The sequence below is a fragment of the Toxotes jaculatrix genome, chromosome 18, assembly GCF_017976425.1.
Source record: "Toxotes jaculatrix isolate fToxJac2 chromosome 18, fToxJac2.pri, whole genome shotgun sequence".
NCBI classification, from domain to species: domain Eukaryota; kingdom Metazoa; phylum Chordata; class Actinopteri; family Toxotidae; genus Toxotes; species Toxotes jaculatrix.
The window spans coordinates 2,407,369-2,434,019 of NC_054411.1; the positions used below are offsets into that span (position 1 = coordinate 2,407,369).

Consider the following 26,651-nt stretch of genomic DNA (forward strand, 5'->3'; position numbering starts at 1 on the left):
GAGTGAAAGAGTTCAAATGAAGCAGAGGGAAACAAAGAGTCACTGGACTGCCATGGGTTTCTATTGTTTCTGTGGAAGTGGAGAGAATGAGTCCTTTAACCAAGGTGGCAGCTCATCATTAGAGCCAGCGGAGGGATATACACCCAAGGAGCCCCAAAGGCAACAAGATTATGAAGATTTGATATATCTGCTGGGAGGCGAAACACGGTGGCTTCATATCGAAAGCCAGGATTAGTTGCCTTTTCATTTCATCTCCTTTTGGCCTGGCCTCGACCATGAGGCTAGAGCGGGGGCGGCGGGCTTCTCTGGCGCTCACCCTCAACTTTGTGGCGTTTGTGTTTGCCTTATCAGCGGTGACCACCAGCTACTGGTGCGAGGGGACCAGGAAGGTGGCCAAACCCTTCTGCACAGGGCCGCCGGTGCAAGTGAAGCAGTGGTTCTGCATCCGCTTCAACAGCTCCAACATCAACGACACCCGCCTGGTGCAGTACATCTTTGAGACCGGAGAGGAGAAGTTCCTGTTGAAGAAGTTCCACACGGGCATATTCTTCTCCTGTGAACAAGCTGCCGACATGAACGGTAAGACGACTAACCGACCGTGAGCCCCTCAGCTTCAGGTAGGCATTCAAACACAGGAAGTGATGATGGAGGAAGCACTTACAATCTGTACAACGCACAACATCCACCATCCTCAGACCCACAATTTATGTGGAATCATCTTTAAAACTGTGAATTATGAATATTTTCAGTTTGTGTTAAAAAAAAAAAAAAGATGCCATTCATGTGGGGTAAGGGCAGTTGCATGGTGAGCAGAGACAACACTGAATGAAAAGAATGAATCAAAATCAACCTGGACTCCAGAGGATTAATGCTGTTGTGTCATAGCCTGTAGTTTTACATTTACAGTTAAAGTCAACAGAACGTCATAAACATTTTACCAGGAAATTATATCAATTATATCATAATTCATACTCATCACGTTGTGCAGTTTTTGTCAGACTGTGTTTTTAAGGTTTCTAGCAAAGCTACCGTGAGTCAGAACCAGATTAAAACCATTTCTCTGAACGTTGCATGCAAGCCATCCCATTTGGTTTCATAAGCTCTGGTAATAAGTCTGAGTAAAATAAGTTTGTATAAGGATTTGCATGCAACTCAGAGACAAATTGTTTAATCTACCCACTTCCACCCATATGACCAGTACATGAACTGACTTGTGTGAAATGGTTGAAACGATGCTGAGTAAATACCGACTGGCCCTGAAGAGCAGATTTAGTCAGTACGTTAAAATAAATAAGTAAATAAATGCAAGGCATATATTGTTGAGGGAAAAAAATTTATGAATACTATGACTTTTTGTTAAAATATTATGATTTTACATGACTTATATTAAGATTGGGGCTTGAAATAATATCACTTTTATGTTTTTTTAACAACATATAAGTTGTTAAACAAGTGGAATAACTTCTGTTTCCTAATAATAAATGATCATTTCCTAGTACTGAACTCAGAAGTTTCCCTGGAAAAACTGCCTGATTGTGGCAAAAATCACAACAGTGTTCACTTAGTGTGGTTCCAGTTGATTTAAGCAAAAATCTCTTAGTCAGTGCAAAGCAGAACATAAACATAAAGTTGTCAATAATAAGTGAATAACTAATAAGTTCATCGATAGATCAAAACTTGAAGGAAAACGAAGTAAAATGTGTGTTAGTGAAAATTCACTCAGTAACTTAATTTTACCGTATTTTTTCTCCTGATCACAGGGTTTGACTGTCGAGACTTCTCAGAGATCGCACCCGAACATGAAAGAGGTGGGTAAAATGAGTTGAAATCGTTGAACTGTGAGCAAATGTTTTGTTTTAACGTGAGAGAAACTGCGTGATGCAACACAGGTGGTGAAACAGGCTGTATTTAGTGTCAAACACCAACCATTTTCAATTTTTATTGTTAAGATTATTAGTAAAGTAAAGTAATATTTATTATTGAAAAACTCAGCTGTATTTAGAAGTATATATACATTAGCACTCAACCAGTTGAAATGATAAAGGTTGATATAGAAGTTGATATAATGTAAACTTGGCCCTTATAGGGCCCCTGGGGGTCTTGGGCCCTGGGATACTTGCCCTCTTTGCCCCACTGGTGATCCAGCTTTGGCTTCTGTGCTGATTTTATGAGTCCATCCAGCCCAGATGATCAGATTCAGATCTTCGGACCTGAAAGGAGCAGACCTGTTCGACCCACATGCACATCTGCCTTCGGACAAGTGGGATTATTCATCAGAGGCGGGGTATTATGAGGACAACACAACTCAATTCTGTCCCCATGTCTCCCCCCACCCCCCTCCCTGCCTCTCCCCCTTTGGTTTCTGTGTTCCCAGGGGTCCTGTGGTTGTGTATCGTGGCTGAGAGTCTGTACCTCACCCTGCTCTTCACAGGGGGGGCTCTGATGACTCTGGAGCAGTGTCCCTGCTTCAGTATCATGAACAAGCTGAAGCTCAGTGCCTTCGCCGCCTTGTGCACCGCCCTGTCAGGTAACACTGCGAACAAAGAGCTGTGTGGGTTTATCTGGTGTTTCACGTAGAAATCCCGTGTTGGGTCTGATCGGAGTTACAGTCATACAGACATTGCTCAGAGGCATGCAATAATCTCATTGGTTGAAGTTAACCTCAGTGGGTGTGGCCACACACCTGCGGTTTCTCTGGTTGCATCAGATTGGATCAAATGGAAAAGACAGGAGCATCAGTTCACACGTCGGCCTCCTGAACCAACACGTTTGTATACAAGTCGTACTCATCCACAGGTATCGAAAAAATTAAATTAAAAGATTAAATATATTCCAAAACTCTGTTTATACTGAATATAACTGGCTTATTTTTCAATTTGGCTTCTCAGGTGCAGCATAAACCAGTCGTGAAAACAACACTGACATATCATCACCATTTAAATCAGCTGTTTCAACCATTCTGGTCCTCTGTCCCTTCCCTCTGGTTATTTAGAGTCCAATATAATATTTGAAAGAGGAAATAACATGTTCTTGCTTTAACTTTATTTACCAAAGAGAGTAAAGCTTCACACTGAAGTGTTAAAATGACCCAACAGATCCAGTCAGAAGCCAGAGGTGTGATTTGATGAATGATTTCCCTTCCAAAACTAACCACATGTTTGAAATAGGAAAAAAAAGCAGATTTAAGTGCTTTGGTTTTATTCAGTGACGTCTGTTCTCTCACAAAAACCTGTAGTAAACACAGAGATGTGTTTTATGTGAAGACAGCTTTGGCGTATGGGAGAAAAGGAGCAGGGCAGCAGGTCAGGTGCCTGAGGGAGGCGACGCTTCAGTCAGTCAGCACCGGTGAGCCCTCAGAGCAGCTAACTGTGCTGTGTCCACTCCCTGCCTCGGAGGATTTGCTGGTTTGTGGACTAATCGGATTGGAGCCGGGGCAGCGGTTTTGGGCTGTGCCAAGACCTGCCCAGAGGAGCTCCCTCCCACCCGCCCCCTCTACTCCCCCATCCCCTGACTCCCCATCCCCCCCTGTTGTTACGAGTTAATCCTAAGAAAAGCAGCTGCAGAGGGGCGGACTGCTGGATGAGAGAGGGCCAGGATGCGGCAGGGAGACAAAAGAGAGGCGCAGCCCAGTTCTCCTCACCCAGAGTCTGTCTGAAATTCACACATCCCAGCGTTTGTTCAGGGACTGTAGATAAACTGTGTCTACAACACAAACATGCAAAACAGATTAACTCTCAGTAAATATTTGTTCTTTTAAGATCTCACGTTCTGTTTATTTACAAGAAAACTACAACCAGGGTGCTTCATTTTGCATTTGTAACAAGATGCACATGACCGTCTAATGCCCACACTGTAAAAACCCAAATTAAATGACAGCTCTGCAGAGTGTTTCAGCCTCTTTCAGCTCATTGTTTTGGTTTTACTGCAGTGATGGCGTTGCTGTGCAGTGTGAAAAAATAAGCACCTGTTTGCAAACAAGAGCCTCATGTTGCTGAAGTAATAAGTGAAATGTGTAATGGAAAGAAACAAGGTTTTCACATTTCACTGATTTGCTGTTGTTCTCAGGCCTTTGTGGGATGGTGGCCCACATGATGTTTACCACCATATTCCAGCTGGCTGTTGCTATGGGACCAGAAGACTGGAGGCCCAAGACCTGGGACTACAGCTGGTCTTATGTGTAAGAATTTTTCTCATCTTCTGATGTATGTTTTAATTTATTCAAACTGCCATTACCAAAAAGAAGAAATTAAAATATTATTTATTTTCCTGTTTTATCCTTTAGTTATGTTTTATTTATGTTCATTTTTTACTGAGCTTGTTTTAGAGACATGTTAATTTTACCTCACTACTGTAAATACATGTGCAGCAGACTGACTTTGGTCTAACACTTTTCAAACCTCTTCCCAGCTTGGCGTGGGGCTCTTTCGGCACCTGCATGGGCTCCGCAGTGACGGCGCTGAACAGGTACACAAAGACCATCATAGAGTTTAAATACAAGCGGCGGAACATCGAGAAGAGCCTGATGATCAAGCAGAAGATGATGGAGCTGGACCTCCCCGAGCAGATGTGGGACATGTACCTGACTGCCGTGCCCGGTGACGCGGAGGCACCGGTCGAACTGCCAGTCAACGGCCACAAACCCTCCACAGGAACGACGTATGTGGTGGAAATGGACGGAGTGCCAGAGCAACAGGGGGAGGCATATTGCTAAAAATGGAGACGCTGCCCTTGTCCCTGCACCCCACTGAAACAGTTTTCAGGGCTGATTTCCTGGACCTAGATTGACTCTTGTTCTTGGATTTAAATTTCTAATACAGGAGAATATTTGTTTGTTTTGGTCCTTGCCACACATCAAATGTGTGTCTGGGAAGCCGGAGCCCAGAATCTTTGTCCAGAAATCATGTAACATGGTCTGCTTTGACCCAACATGCATTTCATCAAATCTTTCCGTGCAATATTGTTTGTGGGAGGAAGGGAAGAGGGCTGCAATTTCCCCATCTTCACACTAAGCTGTGGCCGTGTGCAGGCTGCAGCACAGACCCTTTGTATCTGTTTCAACTTAGGAGATTTTTTTTTTTTTTGCTGAATTGGCCTTTTCAACTCAAACTGCATCAAAATTTTACTCATCGTTTGCTCTTGTGGACGAGGGTCGGTCACCAGTGGGAGGGACGATGGACAGGACCAGACAATGATCTGAGTGGAAACATTACTGTTCGGGCCCCTTGGCCCAGGAAGTGACTGTTAATATATCCTGTTCGAAAGTCAAACAACTACGAAGAGACGGAAAAATGACAAAAGCCACGCTAAACAACCACACACAGCAGAGAATCACCAAACGACTGCAAAAAGATTCAAATCAGCCTCAGAGACAAAACAACCATATACCTTTTTCGGTCTGGGGGTCTTTCTCCTGTTGTGCGTAGGAGGGATGGGGGGGCGGGGCATTTTACATGTTTATGTCCGAGGTCCTGTTGTCTCATTTCCTGTCCATGTGTACCACAACACTTCTGAGAAGAGATTACACTTCTCAACAAAAAGTAGATTTTAAACACAGGTCCCGTTCTGGGAAAGCGGTCTCAGACTTTCGGACCCCTCTGTGTGTCGACATCAACACTGTGAGTATTAAAATCACGACTGTTATTCAGGGACAGATGGTCTGTGCCTGTGCTCGGTTCATCATACAGCTCATATGGGGCTGAGAAGATCAGCCAGCGCTTGTTGCTATACTGATGATCGCTGCTTGGCAGGGACGTTTACAGTATATGCAGGCGTGCGAGCAAGTCTGCACACTTGCTCACATGTTAGTTCTGACGCACCATTTGGATTCATTTCAGCATTTTTTATCCATGTTTCAGTTCTGTCCCTGGTTATTTAGAACAAATCTACTTTGTTTTCAGGTTTGAATCAGGAATTTGCTCTTTATGTCCCCTCTCTCTTCAAACAGCTGATGGTCACAGCTCTCAGGACTTATCTGATGTTTTTTGGTGGGTTCTTATCGGTGGAATGGATGTTGAACATTTTCTAATTTGAGATATGAATCAAACGTTGACATCACCAGACCCAAACAGGAGAGAAGGGAAATGTTTTTAATGGAGAAAGGCTGACATCTATTGGAACAACAGCACATTATACACAAACTGTGGACGTCTTTGTGTTTCATCATTTGCTCATGCAGTGAGCCTGTCACTGAAGATGAGAAATAAAGTAACTGAACCATGTGCTCCAGAAAACAAGCAGGAAAACAACTCTACCAAATTAAAACCTTTGTTATTGTCAGACTCTGAAGCTCAGTCACTTCTCAGTGTCACGTCTGTAATTCTCCTCCTGAAGAGGCTGATCTCTTGTCACCGTTCGACTCTCTCCCCTTGTAGACGACCTGACGCTGCGTTTTGGTCAAACACTGGAGTTGTTTCTGCCGCTGTGGCTGCAGAAGTAATCCCATTAGGTGGCGAGAATCCAAGATATACTGTGCTTCGCCCGACATGTGATTCGTGGTGAAGTCGTAGCTACAGGAAAATTACAGTTTCTTATGAAATGGGCGTTTGATTTTTGCAGCTTCTTTTTTGCCCTCGTTCTTTCCAGTTATATAATCTTTTGATAAGGAGATGCAGCCACTACTGACACAAGTTTCCGGTCTTACAGATTAGAGGTCTTTCACTATTTCATGAAATGTAATAATATTAGTGAAGATTTAGGTTATAACCCAAACCTACATCATGGTTCAAACTTAAGAAGCACCTCCTTATAACTGCAGAACTTGCCTGAGAATCATAATGTTTTTAAGTTTTCTTCAGAATCAAATTAATCCAGTGACAGTTGTCAGTGCATCCAGTGTTATCACTTATCAAAGAGAAAGTACTCACTACAGTACCTCAAACATAAAACGTAATTTCTATCCATAAATCTCTTGTTTTCTGAAGAACACTTGAGTCTTGATGACATTTGTCCTCCAGCTTTCAGAAGTTCTCCACTGGGGTGAGATTTCTGACCTGAACCCTGAAAAACACTCTGCAGTCCCTCATCACCCTGAATGACTACAGGTGTGATTACAGGCACTTAATTCAGATATAATGAGGCCCTTTGAGAGGCTGCAGTACTTCAGACCCTCAGCAAAGGACTGAGCAGACATGAATTAACATAGCAGGCCCACGCAGACATGGTCAAAGCCATCTTTTACCTGCTCCACAAAGGTTACAGCCAGCCGGAGAGGCCAGGAATCACAGAGACAGCCGTCCTCTGTGATGCCGCCAGACATTTCAACAGTAATTAGATGCTACTGCTGGAGGAATGGCAGGCTAGTTATACTCAAGAGAACAGTTTATGTCTTTATTGTCAACAATCACATAAAATTATACTTTGGCTAAATATTCCAACCACAAAATACGCTAATTTCAGATCAACTAAAGTAGACAGAAATAAAATCAATTGTGCTGCAGCTTCATCTTAAAACCCTGAATTCTTTCAGGAGATTTTGAGTCACTTTACTAATATTACATTTATGATTGTTTAAAAATAATATGAATTATTTAAACCCACTTAAAATAGACAATCATTATTCATAACCACAACTTTCAGACTGTAAAGATCAAGTATAGTTTGCTTTTCACTCTCCCTTTGGCCTCTGTAGTGCTGTACAGTGAGGTATTTGAGGTTGTAGTTGATCTGAGGAATCAGCTCAGGCCACAGTGACAAATAAGCTGCTGTCAAGTGACGACAAGGTCTTTAAAAGGCTGGTGTGGATGGTCCTCAATGTATTTCTTTATGTACCAGCAGGAGACACGAGCCTTGAGATTTTCTTCCACCAGAAAGTCCATGGCAGCCTGTGAAAGAAAGAGTAAACGCAAAAAAACAGCATGTAATATACGTGTTGACACGGCAGCTTTTCAAAACCCACTGATGCCTAATACTCTTACCTGTGACAGCACTGCAGCAACACCTTGACCCCTGAACGTCTCTGGCACGTAGGTCGACATTAAATTCACCTCCTTCTCCCCGGTGAATCTGTAGGTCAGCACCGCACAATCATGGGCCCCTGAGGACAGAGGACACAGAAAATATAATGTATGACAAGTGGTGGTTTACAGATGTGCAGCAGCTGGAGGCTTTCTGCTACTTTATACTTATACTCTACAACATCTCAAAGGGAAATGTACTTCTTACTTCACTGTTATATGTACCACTTTCATGCTACTACTGCTCTTCTGTGGACAATTAGCCAAATATGTACTGTAATGTGTTACCTTTGGAAATAATACCTATGCCGAACTTTTTAGCGAATAGAAACAAATCATACAAATCACAGGTTGTTGACATCGGTTACGCAGCGACTTCGCACGGGCAGCGGAACTTTAAATTCTCCGATTTCCAAGTAAAGTTTCGCTGAGCGTTTCCGCTTACGATAGATTGCGACTCTTAAAATGAGCTTAGAGTCCAGATAAACAGCGGAAACAGAACCTTATCTGAATATTTTGTGGATATCAAACAAATCAAATGTGTCTAAGCAGGCCGCGAGTGGACGCCGGGCTCTCTTACAGGATCAACACCACCACTGGAGCGTCAACCTCGGCTGAGTGTGCTTACCGGCCCCGCTGCCCGGTGTGACCGTGAAGCGCTGGTTCAGTCGGTCATGTTCCACCTTCACCCTGCAGCTGGAGCTTAGAGTGCTGAAGGCGGACGGAAAGGACTTAAGTCGGAAAGTTACTGCGGTGAGTCTGGAAAACATTTTAAAGGCCATTTATACATGAAAGGACAAAGTAACACTGAGTAGCATGTACTGCAGTTCTAAAGACTGCCCACTAGAGGGCAGCACATTTCCCCAAACAATAGCTCATTGTTTCAAGACCTTTACTTGACCTTTGCACAGCGGTGGGAACTTTGTGATGAAATTCTGAAGCTTTAACATGAGAGTTTTCCAGTAACGTTTTATTTCGCTCTGTTTTACCTGTAATTAAACCAAATCATGTGGTTCTCTCCACTACACTTCTTAGACAATTATTTGGAAATCAAGTGGAATTTACAGACGTGTAAAATAAAGGCATGCCATTAAAAAAAAACAAACACAAAACAATAATAAACAAATAATAAAATTCATTAAACTAAAATATTAACTACTGCATACATACATGTCAATACTTTATTGATATTCTGAATTTAATCAAGTCCACAAATAAACAGACTCAACATTTTCTTCATAATTGGCTATTTTTATACAAATTCTGCACTTTGATGATCACCTTATTTACGTTATCCTGTAAAATATACAGAAAATAATTCTCTCTGATGGAGAAACTATCTATATGAGGTGTCGTTACAACTCAGACCTGTTTAACACAGGCTACACATTTTTTAAAATGATAATTCTACACATAAGTCTGAGTTTAAGACTGTATTTCTTACAATACACTTAAGACCCACACTCCACATGGTTAATTGTTTAAATACAATCTGAGGGTTCACATCATAAATTCAGTTTCAAAGATTTAATGGAGAAACAGGATAAAACATTAATCCACACAAACAACAGATCATAAATATTATTTCAAGATTTCTTGTGTCCTGATTCTTAATTTTTCAGTATCTCCACTGATTTGTTTCACCCTCACAGAAAATCTCACTTCATAAATACCCTCAGTCGTTACAGTGTACAGCAGAGTACTGTGTGCACCGCAGCACTACATCTTCTCCGAGGCAGCGGCGTTGTTCACCCCTGCAGCCATCACAGCGAAGAAAACATTAGGGAAGAAGGATCTGGCGTAGATGGCCACCTTGGGGAGCGAGGGAGCAATTACCACCTCTTTCCTCTTGTTGTTTAAGGTCTTGACAATCTCAGTGGCTGCCTCGTCTGGAGAAACGCCGAGGGGTTTCTTAGTGTACAACACTGCAGAGACAGAGGTGAGGATGGACAGACAAAATAAGGCAAATAATACAGCAGTCAAATCTATCAATTAATTATTTGTTCGAGCGAAAATTTGGTCCTGATGATGTTGCCCTACCAGAGGGCAAAATCAATCTGAATCACCCTCTAGGGACCATGAATATACAGTAAACATTTTCATGGCAGTCTGCCCTGTGGCTGTAAAGACACTTGATATATGACGTTACTCACATGACCAGATGGATTTGGAGGAAGCTGCCTCCGAGTTTTCAGACGCAGCGCGGCTGATGAAGGTGTGGTTGATGGTGCTGACGGAGATGCCGTACTCTTCCACCTCAGCTCGCAGGCAGTCAAAGAAGGCCTGAACTGCATGTTTGGAGGCTGCATCTAAAAAGGTAACACACCTGAATGTACCAGCTCCTCACAGGTTATATACAGGTTATACTACAGTACGTTCCCTCACTGAGTCAGAGGATCATCAAAGTTATTACAGTTCATCCTGAAGGGAACATGAATGTCTGACTTAATTTCTTAGAGAACGGTAAACTAATGTTAATAAGTGCTTTAGATTCAGAAGCAGCTTAAAAATGTCCCGTGTGTTTCCCTTCATAAACCTTTGAACTCACATGTAGTGCGAAAAGGCACAGCTAGTTTCCCTTGGATGCTGTTGACCAGGAGCAGGTGACCAGTTCTCCTCGAGATCATGGAGGGCAGCACACCTGAAGCAGAAGCTTAAAGTAAGAGACGTGACAACACTACCTCACCTCTGCAGACTGAAATCTAATTCCACATGTCTCCATCCTCCAACCTTTGGCAAGTGTGACCGGTCCAAAGTAGTTGTTGTCCATCAGTAACTTGTCCATCTCCAGAGACAGACTCTGTGCCGGTGCTTTGACCTTCATGCTGCTGTTGAGGATGAGAATGTCCAGGCAGCCGTAACAGTCCAGGATCTCTGCGATCACATCAGGCATGCTGTCCATATCTCCAAAATCCAGCAACACCAGCTTAGGAGGAAACGTCTGAGGAGGAGAAACAGTGAGGAGGTCTGCAGGGGTGGAAGGTAACTTCTACAAATCCTACATACATTTTAAGTATTTTCATTTTGTGCTGCTTTTTACTTATAGTCCACTGCATTTCATGGGGAAATAATGTTCTTTTTACTCTTCTACTTCTATTTAACAGCTGTTGTTATTTTTCAAATTAAGAGTTTGGATCAAAATCTAAAACTTACTACAGTGGGGTCTGAGGCGTTCGCCAAACCCTCAGCAAGTTCTTCCAGTTTCTCCCAGCTTTTCCCACAGAGGATCAACCTCGCTCCTCCTTTGTGAAACACACCTGCACATTCTTCCTCAGGGAATCCAAAACAAGTTGAAAACAGGAACAGGAACAACTGTGAAATCAAATTACGTGCAAAGATACCGTGTGTGTCGTTGTCTTAAAAAACAATGTATACACCTCTCACCTTTTCCGAGCCCAGATAAAGCGTCAGTTATAACCACCACCTTATTGCGTACTGATGTTTTGGACAGCAAACCAACAATCAAACCATAGAGGTAGAAAAATCCGGCTGTCAGCACGACAACGCAGGGCACCAGGAGAACCGTGGTGGTCCATGCTGGGTCCATGTCTTGGAGGATATGCTGGAAAGGACGTTTTATTTTATTGTTAAATGTGTAACATTGAAACGAAACATGGGAATATCTTTGTCAATGTTAACACAAAACATTGCAGGGAAAAGTTCAATATTTGCTTTCCGATAGTACTCTCATATCTGCCTATGAAGCTACAGCCAGCAGCTGGTTAGCTTAGCTTAGCATAATGACTGGAAACGGAGGGAAACTGCTAGCCTGGCTACTAGCAGTAATGCTAAAACTCACTAGTTGACAGATTATATATTGTTTGTACAAAAATCAAAAGTGTGAAGGTAACAAGTGTCCATTTTACATGGGGAAATGACTATTTTTAACCCATTGTAGTTTTTACAGTTCAGTTTTTTTATGAGTTAAATAAATGAGATTTAATGTGTTAATGTTAAATCTCAGAGGCAGGCTAGCTGTTTCCCTGTTTCCAGTGTTTGTGCTAAGCTAAGCTAACCAGCTGCTTGTGGTAGCCTCAGATTTACTGTACAGACGTGACAGTGGTATCGATCTTCTCTATTCTTAGACAAGAAAGCAAATAAGCTAATTTTCCTTTTTAAAAAATGGACAAACAAAAACTACAAACCACGAGTGCTGATGATGCCATTGTAAATGCTGTGGTTAGCTAACAGGTTTTTGTTGGATGCATGTTTAAAGATATAAACATGCTTTTCAGATGGAAAATGGTTTTTCTCTGAAGATGCGGATGAGGTGAGATGAGATGTCAAAGATCGTTTTGGGATCTAATGAACGTGATTTACAGGAAAAAGGAGCGTTTCATACCCAGAAGCTCTCCGGCTCTGTAACATTGGAATCCATCTCACCCTCTACAACCATTTTTAAATCTAGCCTTATTCTTACAACTCTGAAACAAAAACAGACAAGATAGTTTTTTGACCATGTTCTTACATTATAAAACAAAACGAAGAGTAAACGTTAAAAACCACATTGTAGTGTCTCACATTAAAACAGAGTAAAAAATCTGAACGTTCACAAGTTCAGAAGTCAAACCTTTTCAAACCTTATGTGTACGAAGCATCGGGTTATTACAAACATTAGAATCTTGATTTTGAAAGATCAAATCAATTATGTGAAGCACTTTGTACTTTGTTTTGAAAGTGCTGAATAAATTTTATGAAGTTTATCATTGTTATTATTGTGATTGCTATACATAGAAAGATTACTTAACAACCAACTGGGTGTTTGAAGTGACTGTAAACATTTCTCGTTGGAAAATCAGTCAGACGACCACAGAGCGATGCAAAGCAACTGCAGAGAGACACAAAATGCAGCCATGTTGTTTGCAGTTGGTTTGTATTTGTTTCTGTTTGAGGGTCTTGCTTCTATGTAGAAGTGGTGGTGGCCCTTTGACATGCCTGTGCCCACAGGCACATGTGCATGAACTCAGATTATCTTTCATAATCAGCTCCCAGAGTCAAACTTTCCTTCACATGAAGCATTATCTGTTCGAAACCACTGGACCATTCACATGTTCTAGTTGTGTCCAACGGGGAATTTGAAGATAAACTTCTGGTTTAGAGTTTCCCATGCCAAGCACCAGCTGTGTGTCCATGAACGGGCTTCTAAATATAAACTGCCCTGGAAATAGATACTGTATCTCTCACAAAGGCTCAATGTCACAAAGTACTAGTGGCATTATTCCACAACAAAGTCGAGAGATCCGTAAAAACAAAGGAAATAACAGTACTTTTTATTTTACACTGAAGCTGTCCATCAAGAAATTAAAGATTAAAACATAGTGTCAGAATCCTCCAATATGTTGCACAGTGTCTTGGCACTTTGCACAAGAAGAGCAGGTTATTTTGCACTGACTGAGCCATCTGACCTCAATATTGCAAGAAATGAATTAGCAGCCAGCACTTACTGCTTCTGAGGCCTCTGCGGGCGTCCTGGACTGGAGTTTAATTCCTCTCCTGAGGAGCTGTAGCTGCTCGCCTCAGCAGCTCATTCACAGAGCTCCTCTGACATGACAGCCGGCTGGCCTGCCACAGCAATACTTTGGGATTTGAGGTCTTTTAATAGCAGCACAGCTGAGTCAGTTATTTTCCATGTATGTTGTCAACATGTTATGTTTAGAATGACAGGCAGGGAGGAGTCGGGGAAGGGTTAGATGTTTCTATTGGCTTCCTTTATTTATCCTAAATAAATAATAATCACTCACAGGCATATTGTGCATTTCAGATTTAAGAACAGAAACAGGCTTTACCACAGTCAAACACTGGAAAAGATCTGTGTATTGAGCTGGAGTTGAGTCTTCTGTGGCTGTGATGTGTGTGACCAAAATGCCCTTAACAGTTTCAAAAAATAAGCATTTCCAGGCCATAATGTCTCTACTCACATATGCTTCAGTTTATCTAACTGTTAAGTAAGTAGTAAAATTAAGTTTCTAACAGAGGCGAATTGCTAAATTGATTAGTTGGCAGAAGAAAATTAGTTGGCAAAAAGTTTGATAACTGATTAATCATGGAAGTATTCACAGTGTTTGTGCACAGCACTGATAAAAGGTAACTGCAAATTGTGATGTTTGTGTATGTGTGTGTACATGCAAGTACAGGATGTTTGTGTTAATATCGTTTAGTGTTTTTATGCTGAGCACGTGCGGTGGGACACACTGTATAAACATCACTGTTCATGTTTTTATTGTGATTTTTTTTTTTTTCATATATCAACAGAAATATACAGCATACTGGCAAAGTTCACTATTATGGCAAGAATTAAGGAGCAGCACGACACCTGATAATATGGTTTAAGTGTGTGTGTGTGTGTGTGTGTGTGTGTGTGTGTGTGTGTGTGTGTGTGTGTGTGTGTGTGTGTGTGTGTGAGAGAGAGAGAGAGAGAGAGAGAGAGAGAGAGAGAGAAGAAATTAAAGGCTCGAAAATTCTTTCAACAAGTTACATAAGTTAGAAAGAGTAGCCGGATGTTTACATCATCACTATAAAAGCATAAAATGTGTCCTTGCTGCAGCTCCTGCAGTTCTCGTATAACTTTGTGGATCGACCTTATTCACAACAAAACAGTTTTTCTCATGTCTCCTCACATTTTATTTGTACCTTCAAAACCTTTTTAACTGCAGTCTAGATTTTGTATCTAGTATTTTTGATCCCATATCATTGAGTCAGTCACCAGGTCCGAGCAGTAATTACGCTCACATTTTGGTGATTTTTCACGTCACGATTAGTTGATTAATCATTTAATTGACTGACTGAACCATGTCCTCATATAGTACAGTATGGTTGTATTGTATCACATATTTTATCTATTGCTATAGAATAATTTTATATTTTGTATTGTCTTTCATGTAAAGCGATATGTTTTCCATATTTCAATTCTTAAAACATAATAAAAACAGGGTTAAAAATAAAATAAGACAAAATCTCTAATTCAAACCAAAAAAATTTGAGCAGTTTTGTTTTGAAGGTTTTAACCGGATGTTGTGTATTTATTGTGTGTGACTTGACTCCGGCAGGTTTCAGTGGGTTTTTGCTGCACTGACAGCGGGTTTGTTGATTTATCGTTGCTCCTTCAGAGAAGCCGGACCGGCGTTATTTTTGCACAGCGAGATAACCGGTATAATGTCAGATTTCGAGGAATTTGAGAAACAGCTGAGCGAGAATCGACAAGGTGAGTATTAATGGTCTGCCTGTGCCCCAGTTTGGTCTGCAAGCTAGCAATGCAACGCTTGTGCGTAACATTAGCCCCGTTTTATTTTATGAATGAATAACACGACCTGACAGCAACTTTAACGAGCAGTTTCCCCGCTGTGACTCAGCTTGTTTGTCTTTTTCATGTCAGCATAAATTCATTATCTCATCATCACCTAGCCTCCGGACAGCCGTTTCTAAATTTTACACACAATTCTGAATGGAGTCTGGGTACCGGTGTGAGTACACGGTGGACTTCATATCCATTCTCCTGCGCGAGACAGCAAGACCCGAAACTCCATTTAAAACTTGCACCTTTTATAATCTCGTCCTCTCCTGTAAAGATACGCATGGGAAGAAATGGCTTAAAATGGAAAATTTTTGAATCACTACGATCTACTTGTTGACTCGGCTATTTTAAAATTTTGATTAAACTTGTTATTACACATTGCTTATTATTAAAGGAGAGGTTCACAGTTTTTCATCTTAATCTTGAAATAATTGTCAGATGTCCACATTGGTATTTATCTGTCATCTGCTCAGAGTTTTCTCGTTATTGTTGTCATTAATGTTGCTTCATTGTTGTTATCAGTGTGATAATATAAATCAGTGGTGAGATTTTATATTAATTTTGTTGCAACAGTTAATAGACTGGTTCACAATTTTAAGAATACGACTGTCTTATATCAATAGTCAGGTGCCCAGCAGTACATTGAAAGAGGTTTTGTTAGCTATAATCATCTCTTCCGTTTATACAGACTATTAAAAGATCCTCTCCTAATATATTTTCTTCTCCAATGTGAGGATATCCTGCTTTGTCTTTGCTTTTTTTTAAATTAAAAACTGAATAACTTTTGGTGCAAAAGACAACTGAAGACGTCACCCTTTGGGACCCCCGTTTGGGATTTTTGACCATTTTCTGACATTTTAAAATCCAAAAGATTAATTAGTTACTCGAGAAAATAGTCGTCAGGCTAATTGATGATAAACTCGAGTACAGTGAGGTAGAGTGGTGACATTTGATGTCGTTTCCCAGACACAGAAAAAAGAACCTTCCACCCAAACACACCACATCTAAAAGTTGACATTTAATCAAAGCAGATCTACTGGCTGGATCAGATCTATACAGAAATAAAGAGTAAGTCTTATTGATTTGATAAAAGGTCTTAAGTCCTGTTCTGCCTCACATTCTCTTTTGCAAGAGAAGCAAGGCCACATCAAACTCAAAGAAAGAAATATAATGAGGGTGTTCACCACAACACAGAGGAGTATGAGTAATTAATAAAAATGTATTTCCTGTTTATTTAATTTTATTTTTGCATGTGTGTTTGTTTTGTTTTTACTTTGTGTTTTAATGTTTGTTTTTTGGTACGTTGGCCTGTCCTCCAGGGGGTCTGGTGGGTGGGATACGGGCTTTGGAATAATATGTGAGTGTTTGAAAAAACAGTCGAAATTATTTATATGTAAATGTTAATTGCTCGTACTGATAATTTGTTGTCCGAGTGATGCTACACACAGTGGGATCTCCCAGATAAATATATAGTAATCATTGGCAGACGTGGTAAATATGGCTTGCTGCTGTCTTTTTCCACTCACACAGAGCGAGAGAGAGAAAGGCACAAAAAGAGGAGTCGCAGTGGATCCCCGGGCCGAGGCGACAAACATCGCAGCTGGAGCAAAGACCGAGGGAGCCGCAGTCGAGAGAAACGAAGCCGAAGCAGAGACAGGAAGAGCCGGGACCGCAGGAGCTCCTCCCGGGACCACAAGAAGCACAGGTCAGTGGGTGAAAGCTGCCTCCTGCAGTCCAGCTACAGCAGCAGAGTCTCAGCCGGCTCACTGCTGCAGAGCACTGAATTACAGCCACACCACCGGTCTCAGCATGAATCACACAGTGGGTCCGTCCACATTAGCTGAGACTCCATGTACTATTCATGGCTTGTAGTCTGCTGTTTGCTGCTGAGCAGGGAGCGTGCAGTAAAATCGAAGCCGTCAGAGCTTTGAGAACGAACCAAAACAGTGAAACTGTTCTGTCCGACCAAATGTTCAAAACCTAAAAATATTTAATTCACGTTAAACATAAAGAAAAGAAAAGCAGCCAGTCTTCACATCTTTTACTTCTATGGTTAATCATTTATTTCAGGTGTGTTTAAGTGGTTTTACATTGTTGATCTTTAACGGAGCTTAATTGTCCTGAAGTTTCAAACTCAAACTGTCCAAATGTATAAGATGCATTGAAGACTGGGACTGTCCAACTGTCTGCTTGAGCTTTCACTTTGTCTGTTTTCTCGGTGTAGTCACTCTCCGAGGCGAACGAGGAAGAAAAGGACGTGCAAATACTGGGACGTGCCTCCTCCTGGCTTTGAACACATCACGCCAATGCAATATAAAGCTATGCAAGGTACTCCTCATGTTCTGTTTGCTTGTTCGGCCTCTGAGTCACAGGTCTTCAGAGAGACACCCACCACGTCTTCTTTCAGGAGTTTTCGTTCATTAATGTTCTTGAGCTTGTGTGAGGACGTGGACAAAAGGGGTTCTTAAAAGGTTTTAGCATTTCCTCTGTGGTATCTGTCCTTTACATATGCCAGCTTGTGCTAGACCAGAGGTTTTCAGACTGTGAGGAGAGAGAGTTGGAGTGTGGGGGCAGAGGGAGAGACGTGAGGCAAAGATGCTGCATCAGGTGAAATGTTCAGGTGCATGTCTGTGTTCTAAAAAGAGCAGGAAGTTGGTTTTTGCTGGTTTGGGCAGCTGATTTTTCCCATTAATGCTCACTTCATATGAATCATCTAGAAATTAGTCATTGCAACTAACGGTTATAGAATAAAGGAGCAAAGGTTTTAGAAGGTAATAGCTCTGTGGCTGAAGGTGAAGCTCTTGCTTTTATTTTTCCCTCAGCGGCCGGGCAGATACCAACAATAGCCCTGCTGGCAACATCCACCACCACCGGAGTGGCTGCAGCACCAACACAAGTGCCCATAGTTGGCAGTCAGATGACAAGACAAGCCAGACGCCTCTATGTTGGAAATATTCCCTTCGGAGTGACTGAGGTAAAGTCTGCAGTTACTGTTTTTTTTATTTGTCTGGTTTATTCCAATAACCAATATTATAGTATTATTATTTTTCCAATAATAATAAAATGTGCCATTTACACCACACACAGATCTGTTCCTGCTTCAGTGTGTCCAGTCATGCTGTTTGTGTTGTCCCCCTCCACAGGAGTCCATGGCCGAGTTCTTTAACGCTCAGATGCGGCTTGCAGGGCTTTCACAAGCTCCAAGTAACCCCGTACTCGCTGTGCAGATCAATCAGGATAAAAACTTTGCTTTCCTCGAGGTATGGCTCTCTGATACTTCTGAAATATCTTCAGCTCAAACATCCCAATTTACAGACAACTTCAAAAATTCCGAAACAGCAGTGAATTTATCCTACAAAAATATCTTCTGTGTATCCAGAGCCTGATTCAGCCTGTTAGCGTGCTGTGGCTCCTCAGACTCATATATCACAACTACTATTGGATGGATTGTCATGAAATTTGGCTCAGACATTCATGGTCCACAGAGGATTAATGACTAATGATTTTGACCATCCCCTGAATTTTCATGTTTCGCCATCATCAGCTTAAAATTTACGTTGGTTCATGATGAAATGTAGCTCTGACCACCGTGCCTGCGTACAGCTCCACAGAGCTTCGAGCAGGGCTGTAGACGGCCTTGACCTCCCCAAGGTAAAAAATAAATTCAGTTCATATTAAGAGTTTGTCAGTGTCTGTTTCACTCGGCTGCCCAGACAGAGCTGGAGCTGCTGCAGTTATTTTTATAAAAAAAACAAACATGACAGATCAGCCAGAGCTCTGGGATTAAACAAGTCACTGTGACCATGATGAAAACAGAAAACTGCCTCAAGACAAACTAGTCTTTTCAAATTTTTGCCAGAAATGAGAATGATGATCATAACAAAGTTTATTCATGTGGCACAAAGAGCAAAGGAAAGAAAGAGAACATAAAATATACATGTTACATATAGTCTGCACACACAAACACACACAGGAAGGCAAAGTAGATTCATCTCTGATATAAACCTGTGACAGTTAATGTGACAGTAACAACAGGACGCTGTAAGATTCACCGGAGACCTGTTCATGCATCAAAGTCGTTTTCCTTTTTCATGTTATTGTAAGTTTGCATTTTGTCGCTGTGAGAAAACTTTGCAGCAGAAGTTTCAAAGCGATTTTTCCTTCTGTAGTTTCGGTCTGTAGATGAGACGACGCAGGCCATGGCCTTCGATGGAATCATTTTCCAGGGTCAGTCGCTGAAGATTAGGAGACCTCACGACTATCGACCTTTACCTGGTATCTCAGAGCAGCCAGCTTTCCACGTCCCAGGTTTGTTACTGATATCTTTGTTTTTAAGCCTAAAAATAACAGATTTCAGATTTAACTGTTTTTTGTTTCCTCTTTTCTTGTTTTTATTTTGGACGGTTTAGGTGTCGTCTCCACCGTCGTTCCCGATTCCCCCCATAAACTGTTTATAGGAGGCCTGCCTAACTATCTTAATGATGACCAGGTATTTAACTGAAAACAGACAGAACAGGTGCACTCATGTTTCCTCTTTTTTTTCCTCACATGCTGAGTTTTTTTCACACTGAAACATGCACAAAATATGTTTTACATTTCTTTATGACATGAGAAATCAAAAATGTGTTGTGGTATAGAAATAACACATAACGAATTTGACAGAAACACACAGAACCATAAACAGGTTCACATTTAATGCCCTGTGAATATGTAGCTAACACAATGGACAACTTCTACAGATAATTAGCTTTTTTTTCAAAATAAATGTCGACAGCACACACTCTTATTTTGCTAAATCTATCTAGGTTGTCATTAATCTCATATGTATATTATAAAAAACATTTTGTGACTTGGAAATCTACATAAACTGCTTATACCTTTCTCATGTTAAGCGTACTGATTTAGGAAAGGTAAGCACTGTCCAGTATATTTACGTAAGAAGTCAATAAACTGACTTAGTTATTTCTGTGTTGTATTTAGGCCTGAATGTTGCTCCCTATTCATTTTAGTCAGTATTGTCAAAGAAAAAGTCCACCTTAAGAAACCTTCTGCTCAGTAATAATAACGGTGTGGTCGTATTTCTGGATTTTTTTGATTTTTATTTTGATTATTTTGAAAAAGAGTGTGACTGTGTGTTCAAAACTTAGTGAGCTAAAAATAAAAATACATAAAAAAACAGACGATCGATCACTAAGATGAAACAAAAATGATTTTCATAGTATATTGAGTATCTTTGGATCACTAACAACATATTCCAGTGTGACACACCAAATTAGGTTTAATCATTTCGAAAAAGCGTCACCGTAACGTAACCTGACTACCTGACAGCACTGACAAGCTGATCTTTCAACTGCTAAATGTTTCACTCAGTATATTGGTCACAGTTATTTAAAAAAACACATCTAAGATATAAAGATTGTTGTTGTTTCAGTATCAACCTTATAAATCCATTCCTGGTTAGGCTCCGTTTCTGGTGGTTACTGAAATGCATTATGGGTCACACGTTAAATCAGGCAGATTGAGGGAAAGTGGACGCAATGAAAAAAAGCTCCAGAAATGCACTGTACACTGTAAATGGATGATAATTAAGGATGGACTTGTTCTTTGAGAATATCAAAGTTTAAAGTAAACATTTGCTGATAAACAGGCCAGACCAGAGCTCCATCTTTGCTCTCAGGTGGGCAGACGATGTGAATTACACAGTGAATTTAATTCTAACTGTCCATTCTGTCTCATTAACTCTTCATTAGTTTATAGAGCACATGTACCCTGATGTATATTATTCACTGACTTTTTTTTTTTTTTTTTTAATACTTGCAGTCACTGCCACTGCGTTGATACTCACAGCTCTTTCATTTTTGTTCCCCCACTTTGTCCCCAGCTAGGGGCCTGTAAGATCGTTAAGTCTGCGCTCATAATTTGTTCAGTAGTACTCATCTACTGCTGCCATGCCAACATGTAACACAAGGCAAGTAAGACATTCTGGTCCTCACACGGATACACTCGGAGCCAGCAGGCTCCCTCACTGGCTGCTTTCTTTCTCCCATCATGCTTTTGGAGCGCGTTTAGGACCCGGGGAGTTTGGGTTACGGACTGATCATTAAGATTTGGAGACGTAGTTGTTGTCGGTGGTGGTGGTGGTAGTGGTGGTTGAGGGGGGGGGGGGGGGGGGTGTATTCATGTTTTAATGTAAAGGTAAGACTGTATAAACATATTGTGAGACTGTCCTGGTGCAGTCTGCTGAGCTTGTCCTCTGAATAAGTCTCTGAATCTCTGAATATGAGATTATTATTAGTTTTTCTGTATCATTTGTTTATGTGTAACTGTGTCGCAACAAAACTCCAAATTAGAGCAGAAACAATTAGTTGACTAGTTTTTTTATGTCATTTTTTTGAAGCAAACCTAAATTTACTTCTTCCAGCTTCTCAAATGTGAATTCTTGGTGGTTTCTTTTAATCACTTACAATAGTAAACTCAGTGTCTTTGGGTTTCAGTTGTGAGGGGCGTTTTTCCTATTTATTTACATGTTCTAAACCGTACAATCAAATAATCAAGAAAATAAACTAATCTGCAGATCATCTGATAATGAAAATCGTTAGTTGCAGATGATCTCAGTAATTTTCTCTGACATGTCAGGAAGTTATATACTCAGACCTCAGAAGACAATTTTGAAGCTGCTGTCTCCTCTTTTTCGTTTTCTTTTCTTCAGCCTAGCAATACAAAACCTATTAAATGTCAAAATGCACGTTTGTACAAATCACCTTTGCAAATTCCATTGAATCACATTCATTTTGTTTCCGTTTATCATGGTGTTAAATACAATGCAGTTTAAATTTCCAGTCCATTCCCTGTGATCTGATCTTGAGTGTCAAATGGACATTTAGAATTCACTCTGTAGAATAAGACACTGCGTTCACTATGGATTATCAGTCTCATATCTTGTTGTCTGACTCTTCTATGCAGGTAAAGGAGCTCTTGACATCGTTTGGGCCTCTCAAAGCGTTCAATCTTGTGAAGGACAGTGCGACATCACTGTCAAAAGGTTACGCCTTTTGTGAATATGTAGACATCAGCGCCACTGATCAGGTAACAGCGATGTACAGCTGCTCTGTGTGAAGATCATCAGCTGTGTTGTTTGAGGTGCAGCTCAGAGCTCTTTGTGTGCTGCTCGTCAGGCAGTCGCCGGGCTCAACGGAATGCAACTGGGAGACAAGAAGCTGATAGTCCAAAGGGCAAGCGTGGGAGCTAAAAACGCCAATCCTGTGAGTAGGACTCCTTTTACCCTTCGCCCTCTTTAAAGGTCACAGCAGGGAAAGCGCAGGTGTTTTAAATAACACTGACAGTGGTTCTGTTCCATTCAAGCATCCCCGCAAACCGTGACGGTGTCACAGTGAGGCGGCGTGCTCGGCAGGGTTGAAGCCCGGGACAGAACATCCCATTCCTGGGATTTCTCAACAAAATTCACTGAAAAATAAGTGTGGGAATCCAGGATGTTTTATGTGTGTGTGCCTGTGCCTGTGCCTGTGTGTGGATCGCAAACTTTGCAAGTACTGAATTACACCCTGTCGTTATTATGAGCAGGTGGAGGGAATTAGCTGCATGCGACAGGTTCTTCTTCTGTGCTATTACACACAGTAGTTACCTGAGGTCAGCACTGAAAAAAGCAGACCAACCACTCCATCCTATCGGCTCTGCTGGGAGACTATTCTGAAGAAGCACAAAGCAGAAGTGTTGTTCTGTCTTATAACAGATTTTATTTTCTTTATTTGAACCTTGAACCACTTTGTACCTGTCGTTGTGAGATTGAAAATAGAGCCGTGGATTCTACAACAAAAAATGAGCATAGGCGCAATTTTTCTGATCCTTTGTCCAAATGTTGAAAAACTTTATTTATGGTGAGAAATCCTGTGTCTCTTTAGAAAAAGGAGAGTTATTTCTGTGAGGCAATCATTTTGCAATTATGGAAAAGCGAAGCAGCTAAATTGAACTCAGCCATTATTCATTCTATTTTTTTACACCTGTGCTTTTCCTGCTGACGTATCAAAATATTCTCTGTTAAAAAGGCCTGTTGCTATAAGTGTACACACACACACACACACACACACACACACACAAGCCCGACTGTGATTGGATCTGCAGCCTCCGCACTGTATTTTACACTGTGCACAAAAGAGGCACCATTTTCTCACAATGGCAGGTGGTGGACGTGAAAGGTCAACGGAAAAATGACTTCCAACATGTTAATTTGCTCCAGTGATGCCAAAGATTCAGGACCAGGCAGAGGGAGGGGGGACAGGAAGCAGCAGGTTTTATGGGACCTAAATTTAGCATGAGATCGAGGATGTGCGTCTGGACAGTGGCCCCATCTGTTTACAGTAACGTAAAAATCTTAAAACCAAACTGAATCTTGTATAGGAATATGTACATTCTGACTCTTCCTCCACCTGCAGACCTCCATCATAGAGACCCCAGTGACGCTGCAGGTCCCTGGGCTTCAGAGGCTGCAGAACTCTGGCATGCCCACGGAGGTGCTGTGCCTTCTCAACATGGTGATGCCCGAGGAGCTGGTGGACGATGAAGACTACGAGGAGATCCTGGAGGACATCCGCGAGGAGTGCTGCAAGTACGGCAGCGTCCGCTCCATCGAGATCCCCCGGCCCGTCGACGGCGTGGAAGTCCCCGGCTGTGGAAAGGTGAGTCCTGGCTGCGTTAGGATGATTTCACAGTATGAACTTTGAATCTGTGTGTCTGGTGTCTAGAAAAGCGCTGAACATTGTGTTCATTAGTATTAGATCCTGACCAAGATGTAAATAATGAATGAAGGTACCACTGCACTGTGCCACTTCCACACGATCCTGCTGCTGTGTTGTGGCTGCAGGTGTTAAATAAACATCAGTGCTGACATTTCTGTAAAGCCAGATTACATTCAGAGACAAATTCTTTTTTTAAACAAATGACTGTTTTTTAATTCCAGACTTTTTTCATGGTCATACATGATGTTTATCAGGAACTTTACAGTTTGTGAGAAAGCTCGGAATTAAATAATTTCTACGTGCACAGATCCGAGGTCCTTCTCTGATCCTCGTAAATGTTATTTTTACTTTCAGATCTTTGTGGAGTACGTCTCTGCTGCAGACTGTCAGAAAGCCATGCAAGCCCTCACCGGCCGCAAGTTTGCCAACAGAGTGGTGGTCACCAAATACTACGACCCAGACATGTATCACAGACACGAGTTTTAAAGCACAGACGAGTCTGACGGAGCGTCTCCCGCCTCCTTTCTGTTTGTAAGCTTGGTTTCAGTCAGTTCCTTTACTCCCCTGAATGTTGTGAACGTGTCCTTAGAGACTGGACCTGAAAACACATTTTATTACACCTTCTACTTTACAAACTGAACTGCAGTGTGTGTTTCTTCAGTACTGATATCTAACTCCCAGCTTTAGCCTAATACCCCCACAGTGAACTGAACTCATTCTGAATTTAAAATACTGTAGTATACATTACATTTACAGTAGGATGAATGTGACATGTATCGTACCTGAACCTAAACTAATACTGCCTGACAATGCCAGAGTAGCTGTCTATCAAGTATGCACTATATGAGAAAAACCAACAGTCAGATGTTTATTTCCTTCCTGAGCACAAACATTTATTTCAGATTTAGACCCAGACTTGAGAAGCCATCATAACGGTAACTGTGTGGCTATGAGAAAAATATGTTTTTAATTCATTTATTTATTTTTCCAAAGTAATATTTTTCCTCTATACATTAAATATTAATGTTCCTTAAACATATATGATGATATTACCTGTACTGCTTACATAGACCAAATGTCGACTTGTTTTGTCAAAAGTGAAGATTCGTTTTGTCTCAGCCTCAGAGGTCGATTTGTAAATATGAAATATTAATGTCTAAACATAATAATATGATGAAATTGGCTGTGCACACTGGAAGCTACTTGAATTAGGAAATGATCTGAATGAATCGAAAATGAATCGTCTTTGTTCAAAAGACTGTTTTTTAAACCCCTCCCCCAAACAGTGATTGTCCAATATATGTCCAACTGTATATAAACCAAGAAGTACATCATTTATGCTAACTAACAAGTATTTGAGTTAAGCAGCCAAACAAAATTATCAATTAACAATCTGATTTTACATTGTTCTTATCATTATACTCGGGATAACATGAAATAACTAATAATAACCTACATGGCAACAGTAACTACGGCGGGGGTGGGGCTTAATAAACAGTCCCTTGTATTCCTTGTACGAGCAATAGTCTGTAATTTATCGTCAAAATCAGAATAACAAAATAAAATTAGTCTTCATAGTCTCATTTTAAAAAATAAAGCAGATATGCACATGTTAAGAAATGCACTTTTACGTTTTGTAGATAGCATAACGAATGAATTTTTTAAGCTTTATTCTTTGTGTGCTGTTTTGCATCTGTTGAAGAAAATGTATTAAATTAAAGCATTAATTTATTATAAAATATCATTTATCTGCTTAATAAAGTGCCGGCACAAACACAGCATCCAAACAAAGTGAGATGATTTTTCACATACAGCAAACTATCTGTTCTGTTTCAAAGTAAACTAATAGAGTTTTAGTGTAATAAGCAGAACATATCAAATGATACTAAACAACTACTGTATTTTATACATTTTTGGATGGCCAGAAATTTTAAATCATTTTTAGTTTGTACAATCCCTGCCACTGCCATTGCCTTGAATAAATGCTTGCATCCACAGTCTGTGTGCAGTTCTTTTTTTCTGTATTACCTATAAACACTTTGCATCAGTTATAAGTGAGAGTACAGATATTTACTGTGGGTCTTAGATTTTATTTATTTATTTATTCATCTGTATCTTTGTAATGATGGAACATTGGTTCTGTCTGAATTAAAATACTCTGTAAGATGAACCGTAGCACAATGTAGTGAATTCCAGCCGTGCAATAAATACTCCCCTTGTGAATGTTCAGTCAATTAACAAACTGTGGATGAAATATTAGAACAGGCCACTGTTACTTTCAGCCCTTTTATTCTGAAAGGTGTTCTCAGCAGTGATATTCTGTGGTGAAGAAAACATGTGACACATGGATGTTTATTTGTTTGTGGTTTTGTTTCTGTCTTGAGGTAAGGGGCAGTTGCTTATTTGTTTTAATTATTAAAAAAAACTAATTAAATCATTCAGTAAAAGGTAGCTAAGTGTAATAACTGGGAAAATTGTTTGGATTCACTGAATGTGACAGAAATGATTTCCTGCTTTATCCTGCTTTTTATTTAAGTGTTATTCGTTTTCTGATCTGTATACTTGCGGTGTATGTTTAAAAAAAGTTTATTTAAAAAATAAAATAAAATAAACGTTTTATTTTGTAGAATTTCGGGCGGATGTTGTGCTGTGATT

The 26,651-nt window shown here is 40.7% G+C and overlaps 4 protein-coding genes across 5 annotated transcripts; 2 read left to right on the top strand and 2 right to left on the bottom strand.

Moving 5' to 3' along the window:
• The first annotated feature begins 275 nt into the window (after positions 1 to 275).
• On the top strand, positions 276 to 4,711 carry LOC121198646 (germ cell-specific gene 1-like protein). Its single transcript, XM_041062914.1, has 5 exons — positions 276 to 579; positions 1,761 to 1,808; positions 2,375 to 2,527; positions 4,066 to 4,177; positions 4,408 to 4,711. The coding sequence occupies exons 1-5, from the start codon at positions 276 to 278 to the stop codon at positions 4,709 to 4,711; spliced, it is 921 nt and encodes a 306-aa protein (XP_040918848.1).
• A 2,619-nt stretch (positions 4,712 to 7,330) lies between these two features.
• LOC121198647 (protein NATD1-like) lies at positions 7,331 to 8,782 on the bottom strand. The gene is made up of 3 exons (XM_041062915.1): positions 8,581 to 8,782; positions 7,914 to 8,032; positions 7,331 to 7,820 (listed from the first exon to the last, which is right to left on the bottom strand). Exons 1-3 carry the CDS (start codon positions 8,732 to 8,734, stop codon positions 7,704 to 7,706), a joined length of 390 nt encoding a protein of 129 aa, XP_040918849.1. The 5' UTR covers positions 8,735 to 8,782; the 3' UTR covers positions 7,331 to 7,703.
• A 133-nt stretch (positions 8,783 to 8,915) lies between these two features.
• LOC121198645 (dehydrogenase/reductase SDR family member 7C-B-like) lies at positions 8,916 to 13,552 on the bottom strand. 2 transcript variants are annotated; one of them, XM_041062912.1, is made up of 7 exons: positions 13,397 to 13,552; positions 11,337 to 11,514; positions 11,106 to 11,218; positions 10,683 to 10,893; positions 10,501 to 10,593; positions 10,106 to 10,261; positions 8,916 to 9,877 (listed from the first exon to the last, which is right to left on the bottom strand). In XM_041062912.1, exons 2-7 carry the CDS (start codon positions 11,497 to 11,499, stop codon positions 9,672 to 9,674), a joined length of 942 nt encoding a protein of 313 aa, XP_040918846.1. In that variant the 5' UTR covers positions 11,500 to 11,514; positions 13,397 to 13,552; the 3' UTR covers positions 8,916 to 9,671. The 2 variants fall into 2 exon arrangements, with proteins under 2 accessions (XP_040918846.1, XP_040918847.1); XM_041062913.1 differs by lacking the exon at positions 13,397 to 13,552 and adding an exon at positions 12,295 to 12,363.
• A 1,443-nt stretch (positions 13,553 to 14,995) lies between these two features.
• LOC121198644 (splicing factor U2AF 65 kDa subunit-like) lies at positions 14,996 to 25,950 on the top strand. Its single transcript, XM_041062911.1, has 11 exons — positions 14,996 to 15,153; positions 16,774 to 16,948; positions 17,468 to 17,571; positions 18,066 to 18,217; positions 18,387 to 18,503; positions 19,413 to 19,551; positions 19,653 to 19,732; positions 22,207 to 22,329; positions 22,419 to 22,505; positions 23,694 to 23,936; positions 24,351 to 25,950. The coding sequence occupies exons 1-11, from the start codon at positions 15,105 to 15,107 to the stop codon at positions 24,480 to 24,482; spliced, it is 1,401 nt and encodes a 466-aa protein (XP_040918845.1). The 5' UTR covers positions 14,996 to 15,104; the 3' UTR covers positions 24,483 to 25,950.
• The last annotated feature ends 701 nt before the right edge of the window (positions 25,951 to 26,651 follow it).